Below are 17,753 nucleotides of genomic sequence, written 5' to 3'. Positions count from 1 at the left end.
GGGATTGTGTACCAAGTACCAAAATTATATTATCCTATTATTATTTAAACGATAAAAGAGGAAATTGTTTATAGAAATTAAATTCAGCAAATAAAAGAGAATAAGAAGAGATCAAGCAAGCAATTATTGATTAAAGAAATCAAGGATTTAAAACTACTAGGGGTTTTGATTTCACTTAATTCTTTCCAATTTATTTCATTAGTTCATTAATCAATTTAATTATTCAAGTAGGGGAAACAACTCTTAATTCACTAACAAGCTCTTCCGATGTATTGCTAGCTATTTTAATTCCATTGAATTACCTATCTTCCAATAGCGCAATCAAATATGAATTAAATCATTAAGTTATGTAGTTGTTCATGAATTTACAATTTAAGGTTGATAAATCATAAAAACCCCCCATGAGTCAAACCATATAGCTTCTGCATCAAGTTATTATTCTCATGTGTTTTATTAACCTTTTCTTATCAAAGATCCTTCTTCCGATAGTGATAATTGAAATAAATCAATCTAGGGGAAAATTCTGCCTAGAAGCATTAAGTTCATCAATAAATCATAACTTGAATAAGGAAAAATAAATCTAATTACATAAATTGGAAAAGAGATTAAGCTACATCAAACCCCTAGTATAAGAATTTAGTTACACATAGTACTTAAATAAAACTCAACAATACTTGATAAATATTCCATAATCAATAAGGATAATGAAAGAAATAAACAAGATTAAGAGTTTAGAAATAAGAACTTGTTAACAATTGACTCCAAATGGCTTCCTTGAATCTTGGCACAACTCTTGAATACTTGAAATTTTGAAGAGAGAAAATTATGTACAAGAATAATAGAATGAGAGATGATCCCCTTACAATGAATTCCTCCTCTCTTTGTATAGACTTCATGAGAGAGAAATCCCACCTTCTTTAGAGAATAATTCTCCTTATTTTAAGGGAATAAATTCTCCTTGTTTTAAGGGAATAAATTCTCCTTGTTTTAGGGGAATAATTCTCCTTATTTTAAGGGAATAAATTCTCCTTGTTTTAAGGGAATAAAGTCTCCTTGTTTTAAGGGAATAAAATTCTCCTTGTTTTAAGGGAATAAAATTTTCATTAGACTTTAAATTTCTCTCAATCACGGTCCGGGTATGCTAGAGTCTGTGTCTTCACTTGATTTTCCTTAAATCCAGCACGAGTGTGCTAACTAGCACCGGCAAGGCATGAGTGTATTGCTTTATTTTACTCTTCTCTGTGCCAAAACCCTACAAATTTCCTTAAGATTAAGTGCATCATGATTCAAGGGAGCTTTGAACAAAAACATAAATAAAAATTAATTAAAGTAATTAAAAATACTACAAATCCTAATAAAAACCACATTAAAAATATTATAAAAATAACACCTATCAAAATTCCCCAAACTTAAACCATTGGTTGTCCTCAAGCAACAAAACTAAAATATTAGCTTATTATGGTATGGAATAATCATTCACAATTTCAATAAGTACCCAAAGTCATTAACATAAGAATAAATCATGTGTTTCTTATGCTAATCATTTTCTAGCCAAAATTTAATTTTCAATAAAACACATTCCCTTAATTAAACATAAGTTAACAAGATTTTTATCATCAACAATTATTCAACTTATGATAATTAGAATATGAATTTACAAAAATCATTTAACCTTTAAATAAGATGTTTGAATACAAGTTCAACATTCTCATAGGCAAAAATAGTCATTTCTTCTCCACAATTTAAATGCATACAATTTAAAAGATCAAAAGGTCTTTATTTAGGTTGTAATGGGATTTTAGGGATATAATCTTAGCTAAGTAAAGAAAAGGATAATATGGTATATAAAAGTACAAATAATGTTTAATATCAGGATTTTCATTTATATTAAAAACGAATTTTTATTTGTGAAGGGAGATTAACTTGAAGTCTCTTACTAGCTCAAAATTAGATCTATTTTTGGCAAGGTCTCTTCATAACACTTTTGATATTTTCTCCCTTGCTAAAGTTCCCCAAACTTGAATTCTTGATTAATTGCTTCTCTTATGGGGTTTTCTTTTTTTTTTTTTTCTTTTTTTATTTCCTTCTTTTTTTTTTTCATTCATTTGCTAGTATTAATGAAATTTTCTCCCTTTGTTGCTATGTTTTAATAAAAATCAAATCCTTCAATTTCACATTATTGCACTTAGGGTTGAAAATTAATTTGGTTTAATGGCTAGGTTTAAATATGGGTGAACAATAAAAATTTGATATAGGCTTCGAATGGGTTGCAAAGGTCATAATTTCTTAGGTGGTCTAAGCTAGATATGAGGTTTTTAACAAAGAATGCCTAAATCATTTCTTTCTAAATGTAAGCACAAAAAAAATTTGTCTTGAAGAAAATTCTAATTTTGTTCTAGGAATGCCAAGGTTAAATAAATTTTGATTAAAACACATCTATATATCATAAATTTTCACAAAGTTGATGTTTATAATCTTAGAAACAAATGGTTAAATCAAAGAAACATGTTAAGTTAAAAATTTAAATTTAAGCTGAAAAATAATTAACTTCGAAGAGCAACTAAATTCATCACAAGTTAATGAATTGAAGATAATTTTTAAATTTGCTTACAATTATTCCAACCATATTAAACTAATGAAATAAACAAACAAAATAAAAAAAATAAAATTTTAACTAAAATTTTCCTTTCCCCAACTTAATCTAGCACATTGTCCCCAATGTGCGCAAAAATAAGATCAATTCCTCAAACTTATCATATCTTATCAAAACAATGTATAAAAATAACATAGCGTTAAGAACACCTTACCACTATTATTTTGAAAAATACAATAAAATTCAAGTAAGCGAAACGCACTAGATCCAAATGCTAACTTCTAAAAGTGAAAAGGAACAAAAGTAATATATATATATATATATATATATAAAATAAAAATTAATAAGGAAAAAAAATGGAAAGGAAATTTCATATAAAAATAATTAAAAGCAAAGGAAGTAAGTAGAAACAGGTAGGTAAGAGTAGAACAAAAACAGAAAGAAAGAAAGAAAAAGTAGGTAGAAGAAAAAAAATAATGAAACATAATCATAAAATAAAATAGAAAGCAAAACAAAGCATTTGCACGTGGTCAAAGTAAAAAGTAATGATTAAAAGTAAAATAAATAAACAAAATTGAAAAGAGCATAAACAGATTAATAAAGCAAAAGGACAAAAATAATGAAAGAAAATAAAACTTAGCCTGTGTTCACTTTGTCCTTGATAAGCGGGAGAGTCTATGCAGGTTTCCAAGTTGATCGTCACGAACAAGAGGATTGTATAAATTTTATATATCAATTGACACGCCCGTGCTTCCCGACACATTCAGCTCGTGCTACTTCCTGATTTGTATAGATGGGTCATTTAATACATCAAGCCATGTAATTTTTATTCTAGACTATTTTTTCTGCAAAATTAACTGAATTTCTGTAATTTAAAAAAAATAATAATAAAAAAAAATCAATGACAGAAAACATCTTTTTTTTTTTTTTTTTAAACCTGTGAATGAATTCCTCGAGCCAAATTTTTTTTTTTTTAGAAGATATATATAAAAATAAATAAAATAAAATTAAAAGGACAATAATAATAATAATAATAATAATAATAATAATAATAATAATGAAAAGAATACACTTAAAGGAAAAGAAAGTGAAAGAATAAAAAAAAAAAATATATATATATATATATATATATATGCATGTGACGTTAATAATGGAGAATGAAAAAAAAAAAAATGTTACTTTCACATACAACATGACACATGTAGGAATAAATAAATAAACATGACACATGTAGGAACAACAAATAAACATGACACAATCATTGTGAAAAAGCTAATTGGGTTTTTTTTTTTTTTTTTTTTTTTTTTTTCAACGTCTGTGCTTCAAGGCACGGCTTGACCGTGCTGGCTGGGGCACTGGGTAGCATGGGGGTGTAGCACGGGGGTGCTGTGTACCACGGGAATACTGTGTAGCACGGCCTTGGGAGTGCTAGAGCCTGACTCTTGCACTTTCAATCAGTTTTCAAGCCTTTTTAATTTTTTTTTTTTTTTTTTGGACCTGCAATATGAGTATAAAACACCAAAATAAAAGAAAATAATGGTTTAAGGATGGGAGAATAAAATGAAAAATATAAATAAAAATAAAAATGAAAATAAATAAAATAAAATAAAATAAAAATTTGCAAAGGAAGAGAAAGAAAATGATGGGTTGCCTCCCATTAGCATTTTGTTTAAAGTCTTTAAACTCGACTTTTGAGAAGTTTATCAAATAACGGCATTCGCCCATAGTATGTATCATGTAGTATCACACATGGGTCTTGATTGAAAATGCCCTCACGATTGGCTAATTTGAGAAAATTTATGCTCGTCATACCAACAACATCTTGCCTTGAATGATGAACTTGGGGAAAAACCTGTATTAGATCATGGAAAACACAATTTATTGAATGTGGTATTATTGGAAAGAAAAGATCTTCTGGTGGTGTATTTATAAAGACCATTGATGAGCTCAAATCAATAGTCTCAATTATTTCTTCATCCACCAATATTACTTTCTGCTCATTTAAACTCTCGCCCAATGTCCCTTCCAGTTGTACCTTACCTTTTTCATGGTCATTAATAATCATATCTGAAAACAAGAAATTGAGATTTAATTCGTCTTCAAAGGAGTTGCATTTTTCACATGTAGGTTTTACATCTTCTAAATATGCAATTTCCCATGAAGTTTCCTCAGAATTCATTTTGCACTCATTATCTTGATATCTATTAATTGCCATGGTTATCAATTTCGTTGCTTGTATCTCCAAATTCTTTATTGCTGCTTGTTGGATCTTAAAATTCTCACGAGTTTCATTCATAAATTCAATGTGAGAATTAGTAAGGGCAGAAATCAAATCCTCTAAATTCTTTTGCTTTTCTTCTTCCTATTCAAAATTTTGAGGATATTGGTGATTCCAATCCTGCAATGAAGGATCCAAATGACAACGGTAGTCAAAATCTGCCATATCATTTAATATGTAAAGTAAATCTTCATGGCTACTTTCAAGAAGGTGAATATTGGTTGCAGAAAATCCATTATCTATCCAATTTTTAGTTTCTTCATCTAATCCACAATAGAATATGTAAGGGAGATATTTATTAGCAAAATTATGATAAGGACATCTCTCTAACAATTCATTAAATCTTGCCCAAGCTGCATAAAATGGCTCTAAATGTTGTTGAATAAAACTTGCGACTACTTGTTGATGAAACATCTCAAAATAATTCGCAAGAAAATAATGAAAATAAAAATCAATAAAAAAACAGAGGAACAAGAAACTACAAATAATATAAACAAATATTTTAATCAAGAAATAAAAACAAAATGTCTAAATTAATAACAAGATAATTCGTATTGATATTGGTATTGCCAATCCTCGGCAACGGCGCCAAAAACTTGACAAGCATTTTTCGCAAGTATACGAAAATCGCTACAAGTAATATAAAGTGAGTAGAGTATCGTGTCCACAGGGATTGTGTACCAAGTACCAAAATTATATTATCCTATTATTATTTAAACGATAAAAGAGGAAATTGTTTATAGAAATTAAATTCAGCAAATAAAAGAGAATAAGAAGAGATCAAGCAAGCAATTATTGATTAAAGAAATCAAGGATTTAAAACTACTAGGGGTTTTGATTTCACTTAATTCTTTCCAATTTATTTCATTAGTTCATTAATCAATTTAATTATTCAAGTAGGGGAAACAACTCTTAATTCACTAACAAGCTCTTCCGATGTATTGCTAGCTATTTTAATTCCATTGAATTACCTATCTTCCAATAGCGCAATCAAATATGAATTAAATCATTAAGTTATGTAGTTGTTCATGAATTTACAATTTAAGGTTGATAAATCATAAAAACCCCCCATGAGTCAAACCATATAGCTTCCGCATCAAGTTATTATTCTCATGTGTTTTATTAACCTTTTCTTATCAAAGATCCTTCTTCCGATAGTGATAATTGAAATAAATCAATCTAGGGGAAAATTCTGCCTAGAAGCATTAAGTTCATCAATAAATCATAACTTGAATAAGGAAAAATAAATCTAATTACATAAATTGGAAAAGAGATTAAGCTACATCAAACCCCTAGTATAAGAATTTAGTTACACATAGTACTTAAATAAAACTCAACAATACTTGATAAATATTCCATAATCAATAAGGATAATGAAAGAAATAAACAAGATTAAGAGTTTAGAAATAAGAACTTGTTAACAATTGACTCCAAATGGCTTCCTTGAATCTTGGCACAACTCTTGAATACTTGAAATTTTGAAGAGAGAAAATTATGTACAAGAATAATAGAATGAGAGATGATCCCCTTACAATGAATTCCTCCTCTCTTTGTATAGACTTCATGAGAGAGAAATCCCACCTTCTTTAGAGAATAATTCTCCTTATTTTAAGGGAATAAATTCTCCTTGTTTTAAGGGAATAAATTCTCCTTGTTTTAGGGGAATAATTCTCCTTATTTTAAGGGAATAAATTCTCCTTGTTTTAAGGGAATAAAGTCTCCTTGTTTTAAGGGAATAAAATTCTCCTTGTTTTAAGGGAATAAAATTCTCATTAGACTTTAAATTTCTCTCAATCACGGTCCGGGTATGCTAGAGTCTGTGTCTTCACTTGATTTTCCTTAAATCCAGCACGGGTGTGCTAACTAGCACCGGCAAGGCATGAGTGTGTTGCTTTATTTTACTCTTCTCTGTGCCAAAACCCTACAAATTTCCTTAAGATTAAGTGCATCATGATTCAAGGGAGCTTTGAACAAAAACATAAATAAAAATTAATTAAAGTAATTAAAAATACTACAAATCCTAATAAAAACCACATTAAAAATATTATAAAAATAACACCTATCAACCGTAACCCCTAAACCTAATTTCAGCTCCTAATTTATATAGATTTTTGAAACCATCCAAAAAGTAAATCAAACCATCACTCATTCCTCATTTTTTCTGTCCCCAACCCTTATCAATATCTATATATATTAATAATGGAGAAGTAAAAAAAAATTAAAAAAAAATTCCTTGAAAAACTGATTTGAATTGTTTAAAAATAACATGAGCCAGAATAATAGTAATAATTGCTTTGGCTATAGTGACAGTATTATATACTTAATGCATTAGAAAAATGAACATATTTATATGCACGGATCCTTGAAACCTTCAAAAGTGATCAAAAACAGAAATATTAGTTCTAATTTTTTTTTTCCAGTTTTTTAAATACTATTTTCCTTCGAATCAAACAAATTTAGAATATAAGAGAAAAAATTTTAAAAAATTAAAAATATTTAATCATTAAGAGACCATCTTTTTATTGCAAGAAGATACAAATCTCTTACTAAAGAAAACAAACTACTCCAATTTGAATACTAAAAATCAGCCCCTTCTTCCATTGGAAACCCATGATTTAATGAAATTTGAGTTTGATGGACCAAAAAAAAAAAAAAAAAACTAAAGTCAAGTAAAAGAACATATCCAATCAAATTATACAAATATAAAGAAAAATAATATTTAAATAAAAAATATATCCAATCAAATTATACAAATATAAAGAAAAATAATATTTAAAAATAAATGTAAAAAAAATCAAATACAAATTGTAAAAAAATAAAAAAAAATTCAAAAATCAATTCTAGTCAAAATATTTTAAATTACAATCAAATATTAGATATTTTTAAAGATTTTTCCTTATCCTTTTCTCTCTCCTAATAAAAAATATTTAAAATTACATTAGATATTATAAATATTTTTTAAGATAAAATTGTTTTAATTGGCTATCATAGGTTATTTCAAAATATTTTAAATTTCACCGAAAACACTATCGAAAATCTCATTATTTTCCCTATTTCCACATTTATATATAGTATAAATAGATTAAATAAAATTTTTTTGGATAATTTAAAATAAACACATTAAATGGAATAGATTCAATGAACTGACAAATTTTTATTAAAAATGATTAGATAAAATTTTAAAATATTTATTAGATGAACTAAAAAATATTAAAATTTATTATGTTCGTGCGTGCACTATTCAAAAATTTTAAAGTATAGAATTTTAAAAAAAAAATTAGCGAAAAGATCTTTGAAATTCAAAAATTTGAAAGTCATAATTATGTATGTATTTGTTTATAAATTACTCAAATATTATGTGTATGTAGTATTTAAAAATTTAAAATATAAAATTTTAAAAACTAAGGAAAAAATCTCTAAAATTCAAAAAATTGAAAATTATAATTATCTATTTATATATTAATTATCCAAATATTATATATATATATATATATATATATATATATATATATATATTATAATAATAAAAAACTAAATTTTTTTGATTGACAAAAAGATATTTCAAGATATCTCGTAATAATTTCACATTCTATTATTTCTCCCGGAAATCCTTTTATTTCCGCATTTTGCTTTGATTACACGTACACGTTGAGATACATAGATATATAGATACCTTAGAGTCTTATGTGGAATTCTTCTGTTTATAGAAAAATCATCTAACTGGTTTTGCTGGAATTGAATATGATCTAATACAATATGATATAATAACAACCAATATTTATGGAAAAAAAAAAAATTAAAGTGTTGTTTTATAAATAAAAAAATTGAAAAACTTAGATATAAATAAATAGATATAAAAAGAACAAAGTGATATATATATATATAATTGGCATTCATTGGATTGTACTAACAATTAGTTAATTCACTAATTAAAAATTGCATTGCACTAACAAAAATCACAGAACACACTGTAAATTCAGTCAAAGGGATGCCACATTTCAAAAATCAAGTTTTTGCTTACAAAATTCTGCAATAGATTATTTTTTTTATCTGCAAAATTTTTAATTTTTATAATTAAAATTACCAGAAAAAAACTTAACAAACATAATTGGGAAAAAAATTAATTAAAATACAAAGAAAAATCTGGTAAATTACTCATCAAACCCAATTAGCAAAAAGTAGGCCCACTTGCTAATTAAGTGGCACCAACTAGTTGATTGTAAATCTTTTATCAGTTCAGTCATTCAATTATTTATATATATATATATATATATAGGAAAATTATTATTTAGTCCCTCAGGTTTTATATAATTAACCAACTAATCTCAAGTTTTGCGCAAATATCTAACTAGTCTCTCAGGTTTAACTCCGTCTAATTAAAAGGTCCTTCCGTCCGAAAAGTTGGTTTTTTTCCGTTAAAATCAGTACAAAACAAAGGCAGACATTCTGTAATGACAAAGAATGCCCTTAGTGAAGCTCCTATTACTATCAACAAGGTATGATGAAATTTCATTCTCACAAAAATGCAGAGAAAGGAAGAAAGGGAAAAAACAAACTCATCTCCATTTCATTTGCAGGTAACAAGCAACAGCGTACATGTCTTCTTCAAGCGCAGCCGATGGAGCATGGGAAGGAAGGTATGTGAATATGTATTGCAAGTGTGGGAAAAAAGCAGGCATTAGGATCTCAGAGACACAAAAAAACAAAAATCGACTGTATTATTACTGTATTGAAAATGCATGCGGGTCTTTTCTTGGTTGGTGTAAAGCTATAGATTCATCAGATCGATCTCAAGGAAGCGAATTCGAAGTGAGGCAAAGAAGTGTAGCTACTGACTTGTTTGAATTTAAGGAAGAGATGTTGTATATGAAGAGGGAGATGATGAAAATGTATAGTGAGATTGTGACCATTGGAGGAAAAAGAGAGTGCTTGGAGTCGGAGATTGGCAGCTTGAAGAAGTTGATTTTCATATGCTTGATGGCTATCATAATGTTTTCACTTTACTTGTAATGTTGCTGTTCAAGGGTAACAGAGGATTGTGAATAATAATTTTTTTTTTTGTTAATGTATTTAGGGTAGTTTGGTTAGTTTTTTTGTAGTTTATGTTGTTTTTGTAGTTGGCTGTGTTAATGTGGTGGGTTAGTTGTTGAATGTTAGTAGCTCAGCTGGGCACAGTCAATTTGAAGATGACTTGAATGTAATATACGTTTTGCAATGAAATGTGTACTTTTTCTTAAGTATAGCAACTGCAAAGAAAAAATATTAATTCAAACTTGGCTCCCATGCAGAAGAGTGGTTACAAATAGTGCAATTGTCATTAGTCAAATGTTTGCAATTCACAAAAGACAAAAACAACATATTTACATAATGTGATCACAAAAACCCAACTCAAATCAAACTTGATCCACAGTTGCGTGTTTGCTGTCAAGAAAAAGACAGACACAATGCAAAAAAAAAAAAAAAAAAGTTACACATTTGTTTCTGTGCTTGCTAGAAAATCAAAAGATTCCTTGTTCTCCCTAACTTTGCAATCTGTTGTCAGCAGTAGCACCTCTTCACACAAAATGCACATAGCAGGATATCCATACTGCAAGATGTGAAGCCCAAAATACCATCTGCAACACCTCAACAACCCAAAAGAACATCCGCATCATATTAGTTAAAAAAAAAAAAAACCATCTTCAACATTTGAACCAAAAAACCAAATCTGTTATCATTCTTAACACAGAGCAAAATACATATATTCACGATATAGGATGTCCTCTCCCTCTCAAACCAGAAGCTCCTCTCCCTCTCAAACCAGAAGCTCCTCTCCCTCTCAAACTAGAAGGACCTCTACCTCTCAAACCAGAAGCACCTCTCCCTCTCAAAGCAGAAGCACCTCTGTCTCTTGTTGCAGCAACACCTCTCCCTCTTGTTGCAATAACACATCTTCCCACAGCAGCAGCAGCACCTCTTTCCACAATAGCATCAGATCCAGATGAATTTTTTCCTTCTCTTTGCACAAGTTGTTTGTTCCTCTAATAAAACAAATGGTATGTAGTAAGTATTCACATAGTATAAAACATCATAGTAATTATTGAGATTGCAAAAGTGAATCTGACCTGAGATATGGCTGGTGGGGCTTGCTCGCATGTTCTCTTATTATGGCCTAGTTGCTTGCATGTCACACACCTAACTGTGCAAGATCTTTTAGCTGTGCTTGGAGGAGCTTCTTCCTGTTGAAGTTTTCTCCTTTCTCTTGGTCTGCCAGGCTTCCTTTTAACGGTTGGAGGCTTTAGGAATGGAAAGTCAGTTTGTGGTGGGATGTTGTAATTTGGAATTGGATGAATGACTCCTTTGTAGGCCTTTACATACTTCTCTACTGTGAAATACTCGTGACAAAAGTCTTCAAGATTGAGTCTCATGTATCCAAGTGCAATGCAAGCATGTTTACATGGAAGACCTGAAATGTCCCAATAATTGCAGGTGCATGTCCTTTTCCCAATGTCAACAGCAAAAGCCATAGGCCCCTCTCTCACCTCAAACTCATTATTGTTGCTTGGTAGTATCTTGCATTGTCTAGATTCTTTTATCAATCTGTTCAATGTACTCTTGCATTTTGGAGTTACTCTCCCTTCCCAAGCAAAAGCCACTGCAAACCTTTTATGAAGCATAACCATGCATTTCTGCCTAATAGAGTCTATTAGCTCAACAATAGGTTTGTTCCTCAAGTTTCCAAGCCAGCTGTTGAAACTCTCTGTCATGTTATTTGTCACATCAACGCTTTTAGCTGTTGGATGAAAGGCATGTCTACTCCAATGTGAAATAGGAATATCCAGTAACCATTTTGCAGCCCTTCCCTCATTCTTAGCCTTAACATTCTTCATATGCTGCTTAAATGCATAACTATGGCTAGACTTAGCTGCCATCCAAAATTCCTTCCTCAACATCACCCCTAGAAAGCGCTTCTTGAAGTTCATTAACAAATGTTGACAACAATATCTGTGGATTGAACCTTCAAACTGTGTCCTCACAGCCTCAATCAATCCCTATGTTCAAAAAGAATTCAACATCATTAGCTAAATAGTTGAAAGTGAAATATGAAAAACTTTGGAGGAAGTTACCTTTTGTCTGTCTGAAATGAATGTCCATGGCTTTGAATCACATCCCGATCCAATGCATTGTCTAAGACAGTCAAGGAAGAAGGTCCATGTTGCAGTGCATTCATTTTGAACAATTGCAAAAGCTAGTGGGAACACCCCCTTATTCCCATCTAGTGTAATAGCACTCAGTAAACATCCTCCAAAAGGGTCCTTCAGGAAGCATCCATCCAATCCAATGAGAGGCCTACATCCCTCCAAAAATCCCACTTTCATTGCTTCAAAATATATGAAAATGGAGCTAAAGACAAGTGGCTCATCCAAATTGTTACTTGGCATTGATTCAAATTTGATAAAAGTTCCAGGGTTTGACATTTGAACTTGTGTAATGTATTCATGCAACTTATTGTAGCTCTCAACGTGTGAACCTGCAACTTGCTCTCTAGCAGCTGTCCTTGCCCTATGAAGTTGCCAATATTCAGTCTCAATGCCCCATTTTGCCTTTAACTCAGCTTGCATTAAATCATAGCTCATTCCTAGATCAACAGCCAATTGAGATTCCAGTTTCTTCTTCACCCACTTTGTTGTTGCATTGGGATTCTTGTTGTTTAATGGCCTCGTGCTTGTATGCTCAGGTTGTAGGGTTTTTATTACAAAACTCACTAAGTCTGGAGCCACACTAGCATGGAACCTAAATGTGCATCCCTCCCCCTTACATTTTGCTGTCACTCTTCTACTATCATTCTTGATCATCCTCAGTATGAACCCTCCCCTAATAGCATAATCCCTTAAAGCTTCCCTACAACTATCAACACTTAAGAATGCATGCCCAACTCTGAATTCAATATCACCTTCAACTGGTGTTTCAAATATATTGTCATATATTTTCTTCCAAGGATCTCGTGTTTTCTTTTTAGGTCTTCTCCTTCTTGGTGCATCAACCTCCATGTCACTACTTTCAGCTGACTGTTCCTTGTCAGTATCAACATCACTGGGACCATCATCAACATCATCATTGAAGTCAACTTCCTCTTCTGGATCTATTTCCATTCCCTCGGGTGTTTCAGCTCCACTACTCTCATCTTCAGTATCAGAAAAGACATAGTCATCATCTGTGGACTGACTATCAACAACAGTTTCTGTTTCTCCCCCCTCCCACTCTAATGGTTGTTGTTGTTGTACTCTATCTCTAAAGCTGTAAAAGGCTCCAACTGCAATTGCTCTTTTCCCCTTCCTATTGTCCCTATTCACATTGGCCTCATGAACATTTGCCCTGCCTCTACATCGCCCTCTCCCCCTCCCTTTTCCCCTGCCTAACTGGTTTACATAGCCTGAATACTCAGTGTTGTCAGCCAGCACAATATCCCACATCTGTGATCCTATCAACATTTCTGCCCCCTTCCCCTTACCACTACCTGTATCCTCTGTATTTCCAATCCCGCACCTACATTTTCTTGCTCAATAATGGTCACATCTCCAACATCCCCACTTATCTCAGTTTTTGACCCAATATTACTTTCTGCCTCCCCAACACCATTGCCTGGAACTTCCCTATTAGGCTGCACCGCATCATTATGTAAACTTATATTATCTGCCACCTGACTGTGGAACACATTTGGCATAACAACACTTGGTTCACCTTGCCTCCTAACCAAATTCAGTTCAATATAATCAGTGTCCTTGAATCTTTCAAGCATTAGAGTAATGTCTGCATCATTCTCTATTCCATAATTTTCAGAGAATGTAATATCCACATTCCCATCCTTTATCTTGTAAACTTTGCATACGTTTTGTAAGAGGACAATGTAACTCATTCTGTCAGGTTGTGCATCATACAAATACCCTGTATCCCCTTCATATATTACCCCAGTGGTGTAACTTTCAGGCAAAGCCATCAAATTCAAGTTTTCCTACATTGTAATTTAACACAGGTGTTACAAAAAACCCTCAATACATTATGATTAAGCATTATCATTATCATTATCATTACACACAAAACGTCTGCAAAAACCCTCAATACATTATCATTACACACAAAACAACTCATAACGATGCTTAAGCATTTTAATATACCAAAATCATCATCATAAACATCCTCAATAATATTGATTTTCAATTTTTTTTCAAGCAAAAAATGAAATGGGTCTGAGTATGTGGTATTTACCTCAAAATGAAGCTTGAAGACTGTGATTCCACGCAAACGAAGCACTACATGCTACGACCACTCAATTCATTTCGTTAATAAACATCATTTTCTAGCATGGATTCTTCAACACTTCCACTGGAGATGAAGACGTTTTTGCGTGAGAGAGTTGGGTCTCTAGGACAGTCTGACCTTTCGTTTCCTTCGCTTGGAAGGTCATACTGGTCCACGTCAGCTAGGGAGGGGTGTTTAGTCTTTTAGTCTTCAATTAATGGAAAAAAACCAACTTTTCGGACGGAAGGACCTTTTAATTAGACGGAGTTAAACCTGAGGGACTATTAGATATTTGCGCAAAACTTGGGATTAGTTGATTAATTATGTAAAACCTGAGGGACTAAATAATAATTTTCCCTATATATATATCTGTTTAGACATTAAAATAGCATATAGCCCTAATAAATAGAAAAAGCCTTTTACCTATATCTATATACATTACAAATTTTAAAGTACATATTTTTCAAGATATATAAGCATGTGTGTATATATACTTTAACTCAGTTTTCAAGCCCTTTGGATAGTTATATTAACCATCCTTTTATTTATGTTTTTCCTCTCTTTCATTTGAAATATTATTTAACAGTGTAGGACACTTCATTGTTCTTTACCTTAAAAAAAAAAAATCTATCACTCTCTTTAACTATAATTACTATAATTACTATCTTTTTTTCTTTATCAACAAAGATGAATTTTTATTTAAGAATTAAATAAAAATAAAAATGGAAAAAACTCAACTAACCATGTTTTTACACTCAAGCCATCAGGTTTCTCCAGTACATCATATCCTATCTTGGAAAGTTAATTAAGTAAAACCTGAATCCACACCCAATAGATAATTCAAAATATACGAGCAAATAGCAGCGGTACCTTTTCATGAGAGGAGAAAAGCAACTATTGACAAACAAAAAAAAACACAAATATATCATATATGAATTTATAACCATGCCAAAAAAAGGTAAAGGTATTATAGCCGTTACCCCTTTCTTTGCCAAAGAATATGCAAATGAGCTTTTTTTTCTCTTTATACGACAGAACTAAACTTAAATAAAATATTATATAATGCATCAGATCTGGTAATATTTTCCCGTCATTCCCATTATTTTTTATTTTTTCCATATGATAGCATCCTTAAATCAGACTCAATAATCAAAAGGCAACTATTATATTGCGATTTATAGAATAATTCTATTACATTTAGAATGGCTAAGAATTTAGTAGCGTTTTGAGTCCATAGCACCCACAAATTTAAAAAACAAACACAAGACATTACCTGAGGCATTTCTAAGCATACCACCAATATCTGTATCTCCTGACTTGCCTCTTGAGGATCCATCAACATTGAATTTCAAGGTTCCATGTTCCGGCGGCACACACAACTGAGATTCAACTTGGTACATTTTTCTTTAATTTATTCCAGCAACACTATTGCACATAAGAATGGGAAAACACTGAGCAATAAGGCGTCATTGGGAAATCTGCCTTTAACAGTTACTATTCAATTTTCAATTAAATTTATGTTTAATAAATATACAATATTCCAAATAGAAAAATATCCTACCGTTAAATTCACAAATCAAACAAATTATTTATTAACAAGAGGAGAGCACAAGTCTAAGAAACTAAAAACTGAGTTTGGGATACGATACTCTGTTTATATCATGATTTAACCAGTAAACTAAACTAGCAGGGGGACTACTAAGACATTATATTAAACATTATAATATATTTAAGACATTATAATATATAGGATACCAGCATTATAATAAACATAGCAAGCTATTTTAATTGAAATTTAAATTTGAAATGACTATTTTAAGCAATAGCAAATTTATAATGTTAAATTTTAGTTGAATTTTAATCATAAAATAATTTATCATATGTAATAGATATTTTCAAATTTTATAAAAAATAAATTTTTTTACGTAAACTACGGTTATCTGAACTCTATTACCAAAAATCGCCTAATATGGCTCAGAACTTAGTCACAGTACTTAGTCACAGTTAAGGCTTTTGGCTCTTCCCTGCTGCGTTGCGATCTGAGCCCACAGGTAAAAAAACAAAGTTTTTAAAAAATGAAGAATAAATTTTCCACTACTGACTAGCTATTCTATTTCTTTTTAATTTAATTCGCTAACTAGACAAAGTTTTTAAGAATCAATAAGAATATTACCATGATAATTGCTTTGATGTGATTTTTAGTGAATTGTATTCCTCCAGGTTCAGGTTGATATCTCTCCAAATCCAACAAAAAATCGACAATATCTTGATGTCCATGCTTCTCTTTTCCCTTTTGGATATGATCATCAATAATCTTCTGGTAGAATTCATCAAGTTTTTGAAAGTTTCTTTCCAGTTCTGCATGGAGACCTGTAACCCTATCAACAATCCAACCCACATAAGGAAAAAAGTCAGATGCAGAAAAACACTCTAACTTGGCAAGAGCTTCATGAATCACTTTCTGGGTAAATCTGCTTGCTTCAAAACTATTCCCAAAAGCCACTCTACAAGTAACATTTGCAGTAAGAGATATAGTCTTTTCAGTAAGATCCACAGGAGAAGAAGAAGAAGAAGAAGCTTTTAAAATCGAATCTATGAAAAGACCCACTTCTTCTTCTCTAACGGATTGAAACGATTGAACTCTTTTAGCACTAAAAAGTTCAAGAACACAAATCTTTTTTATTTCTCTCCAGTAATCTCCATAAGGTGTAAAAGCTATATCAAGATAGTTGTAAGATAGTCTTCCAGTACCAGCCATGCGAGGTCTACTGCAACTATTGAGGTCATTTATTCTGAAAAGCTCTTTTGCAGCTTCTGCAGAGGAGATAATAACTGTAGGAACTCGCCCATATTGGAGAAGCATGACGGGACCATATTTCTTGGATAGTTGCCATAAAGAGTAATGAGGTAAGGCCCCAAGTTGGTGTAAATTGCCTATTATTGGAAGTCCAGGAGGACCTGGTGGGAAGTTATTGCTAGTTAGTTTCTTCTTCAGAAGAAAAAGTAAGGGGAAAAGAAGAAGAATAAGAGCTAACCACACATGCTGAGGAAGAGAAGCCATTATTGGTAGCTATGTTTCTATTTTGAAGTGCATATACTAGAAGAAGAGGGAGTATAACCATTGTGTATATAACTATATATATAGAATGCCTTGGCTAAGCATAGGTGGATTAATCATTTGACTGGGTAAGAATACACATTAAAGTTCGGTTTTCATTCCTCAAAATTTAAACAAGAAAAATAATACCAAACCCACCAACTATTTTCTATTAACAATGATTTAGAAATATATAAGATTTGTACAGTTTGTTCTTCCAAAGAGAAATTTAATTAGCGAGATAAATAAATAGAGTATTTTTGGATAACTAATTCCATCCTATTTGATCTAATCATATAAATTTGTATATTTTTAACTGGGCATGGAATGAGTACATGTTCAAATTTATTTTTAAACAAATAATAAATTAAAAATAAAATAATAACCTCGGAAAATCATTAACTAAACTATAAAACATTAATAAAAAGTTTAAATTTTGAATATTTTTGTAATTCTTTTTTTTTTTTTTTGAATGGATACTCTCAATTATTCTTTTTAAACAATCA

At 30.8% G+C, this 17,753-nt stretch overlaps 2 protein-coding genes across 4 annotated transcripts; both read right to left on the bottom strand.

Annotated features, from left to right (window-relative positions):
- Positions 1–10,164: 10,164 nt before the first annotated feature.
- On the bottom strand, positions 10,165–17,384 carry LOC149496040 (cytochrome P450 71B36-like). 3 transcript variants are annotated; one of them, XR_016320924.1, is made up of 3 exons: positions 16,324–17,379; positions 15,424–15,575; positions 10,165–10,486 (listed from the first exon to the last, which is right to left on the bottom strand). XR_016320924.1 is itself a non-coding variant. In XM_089721627.1 (2 exons), the coding sequence occupies exons 1-2, from the start codon at positions 17,209–17,211 to the stop codon at positions 15,557–15,559; spliced, it is 933 nt and encodes a 310-aa protein (XP_089577753.1). In that variant the 5' UTR covers positions 17,212–17,384; the 3' UTR covers positions 15,297–15,556. The 3 variants fall into 3 exon arrangements, 2 of the variants coding, with proteins under 2 accessions (XP_089577753.1, XP_089577754.1); XM_089721627.1 differs by lacking the exon at positions 10,165–10,486 and having other exon boundaries at positions 15,297–15,601; positions 16,324–17,384; XM_089721628.1 differs by lacking the exon at positions 10,165–10,486 and having other exon boundaries at positions 15,297–15,575.
- LOC149496041 (uncharacterized) lies at positions 10,559–14,431 on the bottom strand. The gene is made up of 4 exons (XM_089721626.1): positions 14,118–14,431; positions 11,978–13,863; positions 10,976–11,902; positions 10,559–10,891 (listed from the first exon to the last, which is right to left on the bottom strand). Exons 2-4 carry the CDS (start codon positions 13,340–13,342, stop codon positions 10,616–10,618), a joined length of 2,568 nt encoding a protein of 855 aa, XP_089577752.1. The 5' UTR covers positions 13,343–13,863; positions 14,118–14,431; the 3' UTR covers positions 10,559–10,615.
- Positions 17,385–17,753: the final 369 nt, after the last annotated feature.

This window comes from Jatropha curcas, chromosome 5, assembly GCF_041381405.1.
Source record: "Jatropha curcas cultivar XTBG-Jc1 chromosome 5, XTBG_Jcur_1.0, whole genome shotgun sequence".
Lineage (NCBI taxonomy): Eukaryota > Viridiplantae > Streptophyta > Magnoliopsida > Malpighiales > Euphorbiaceae > Jatropha > Jatropha curcas.
This window is presented reverse-complemented; position numbering and strand designations above follow the sequence as displayed.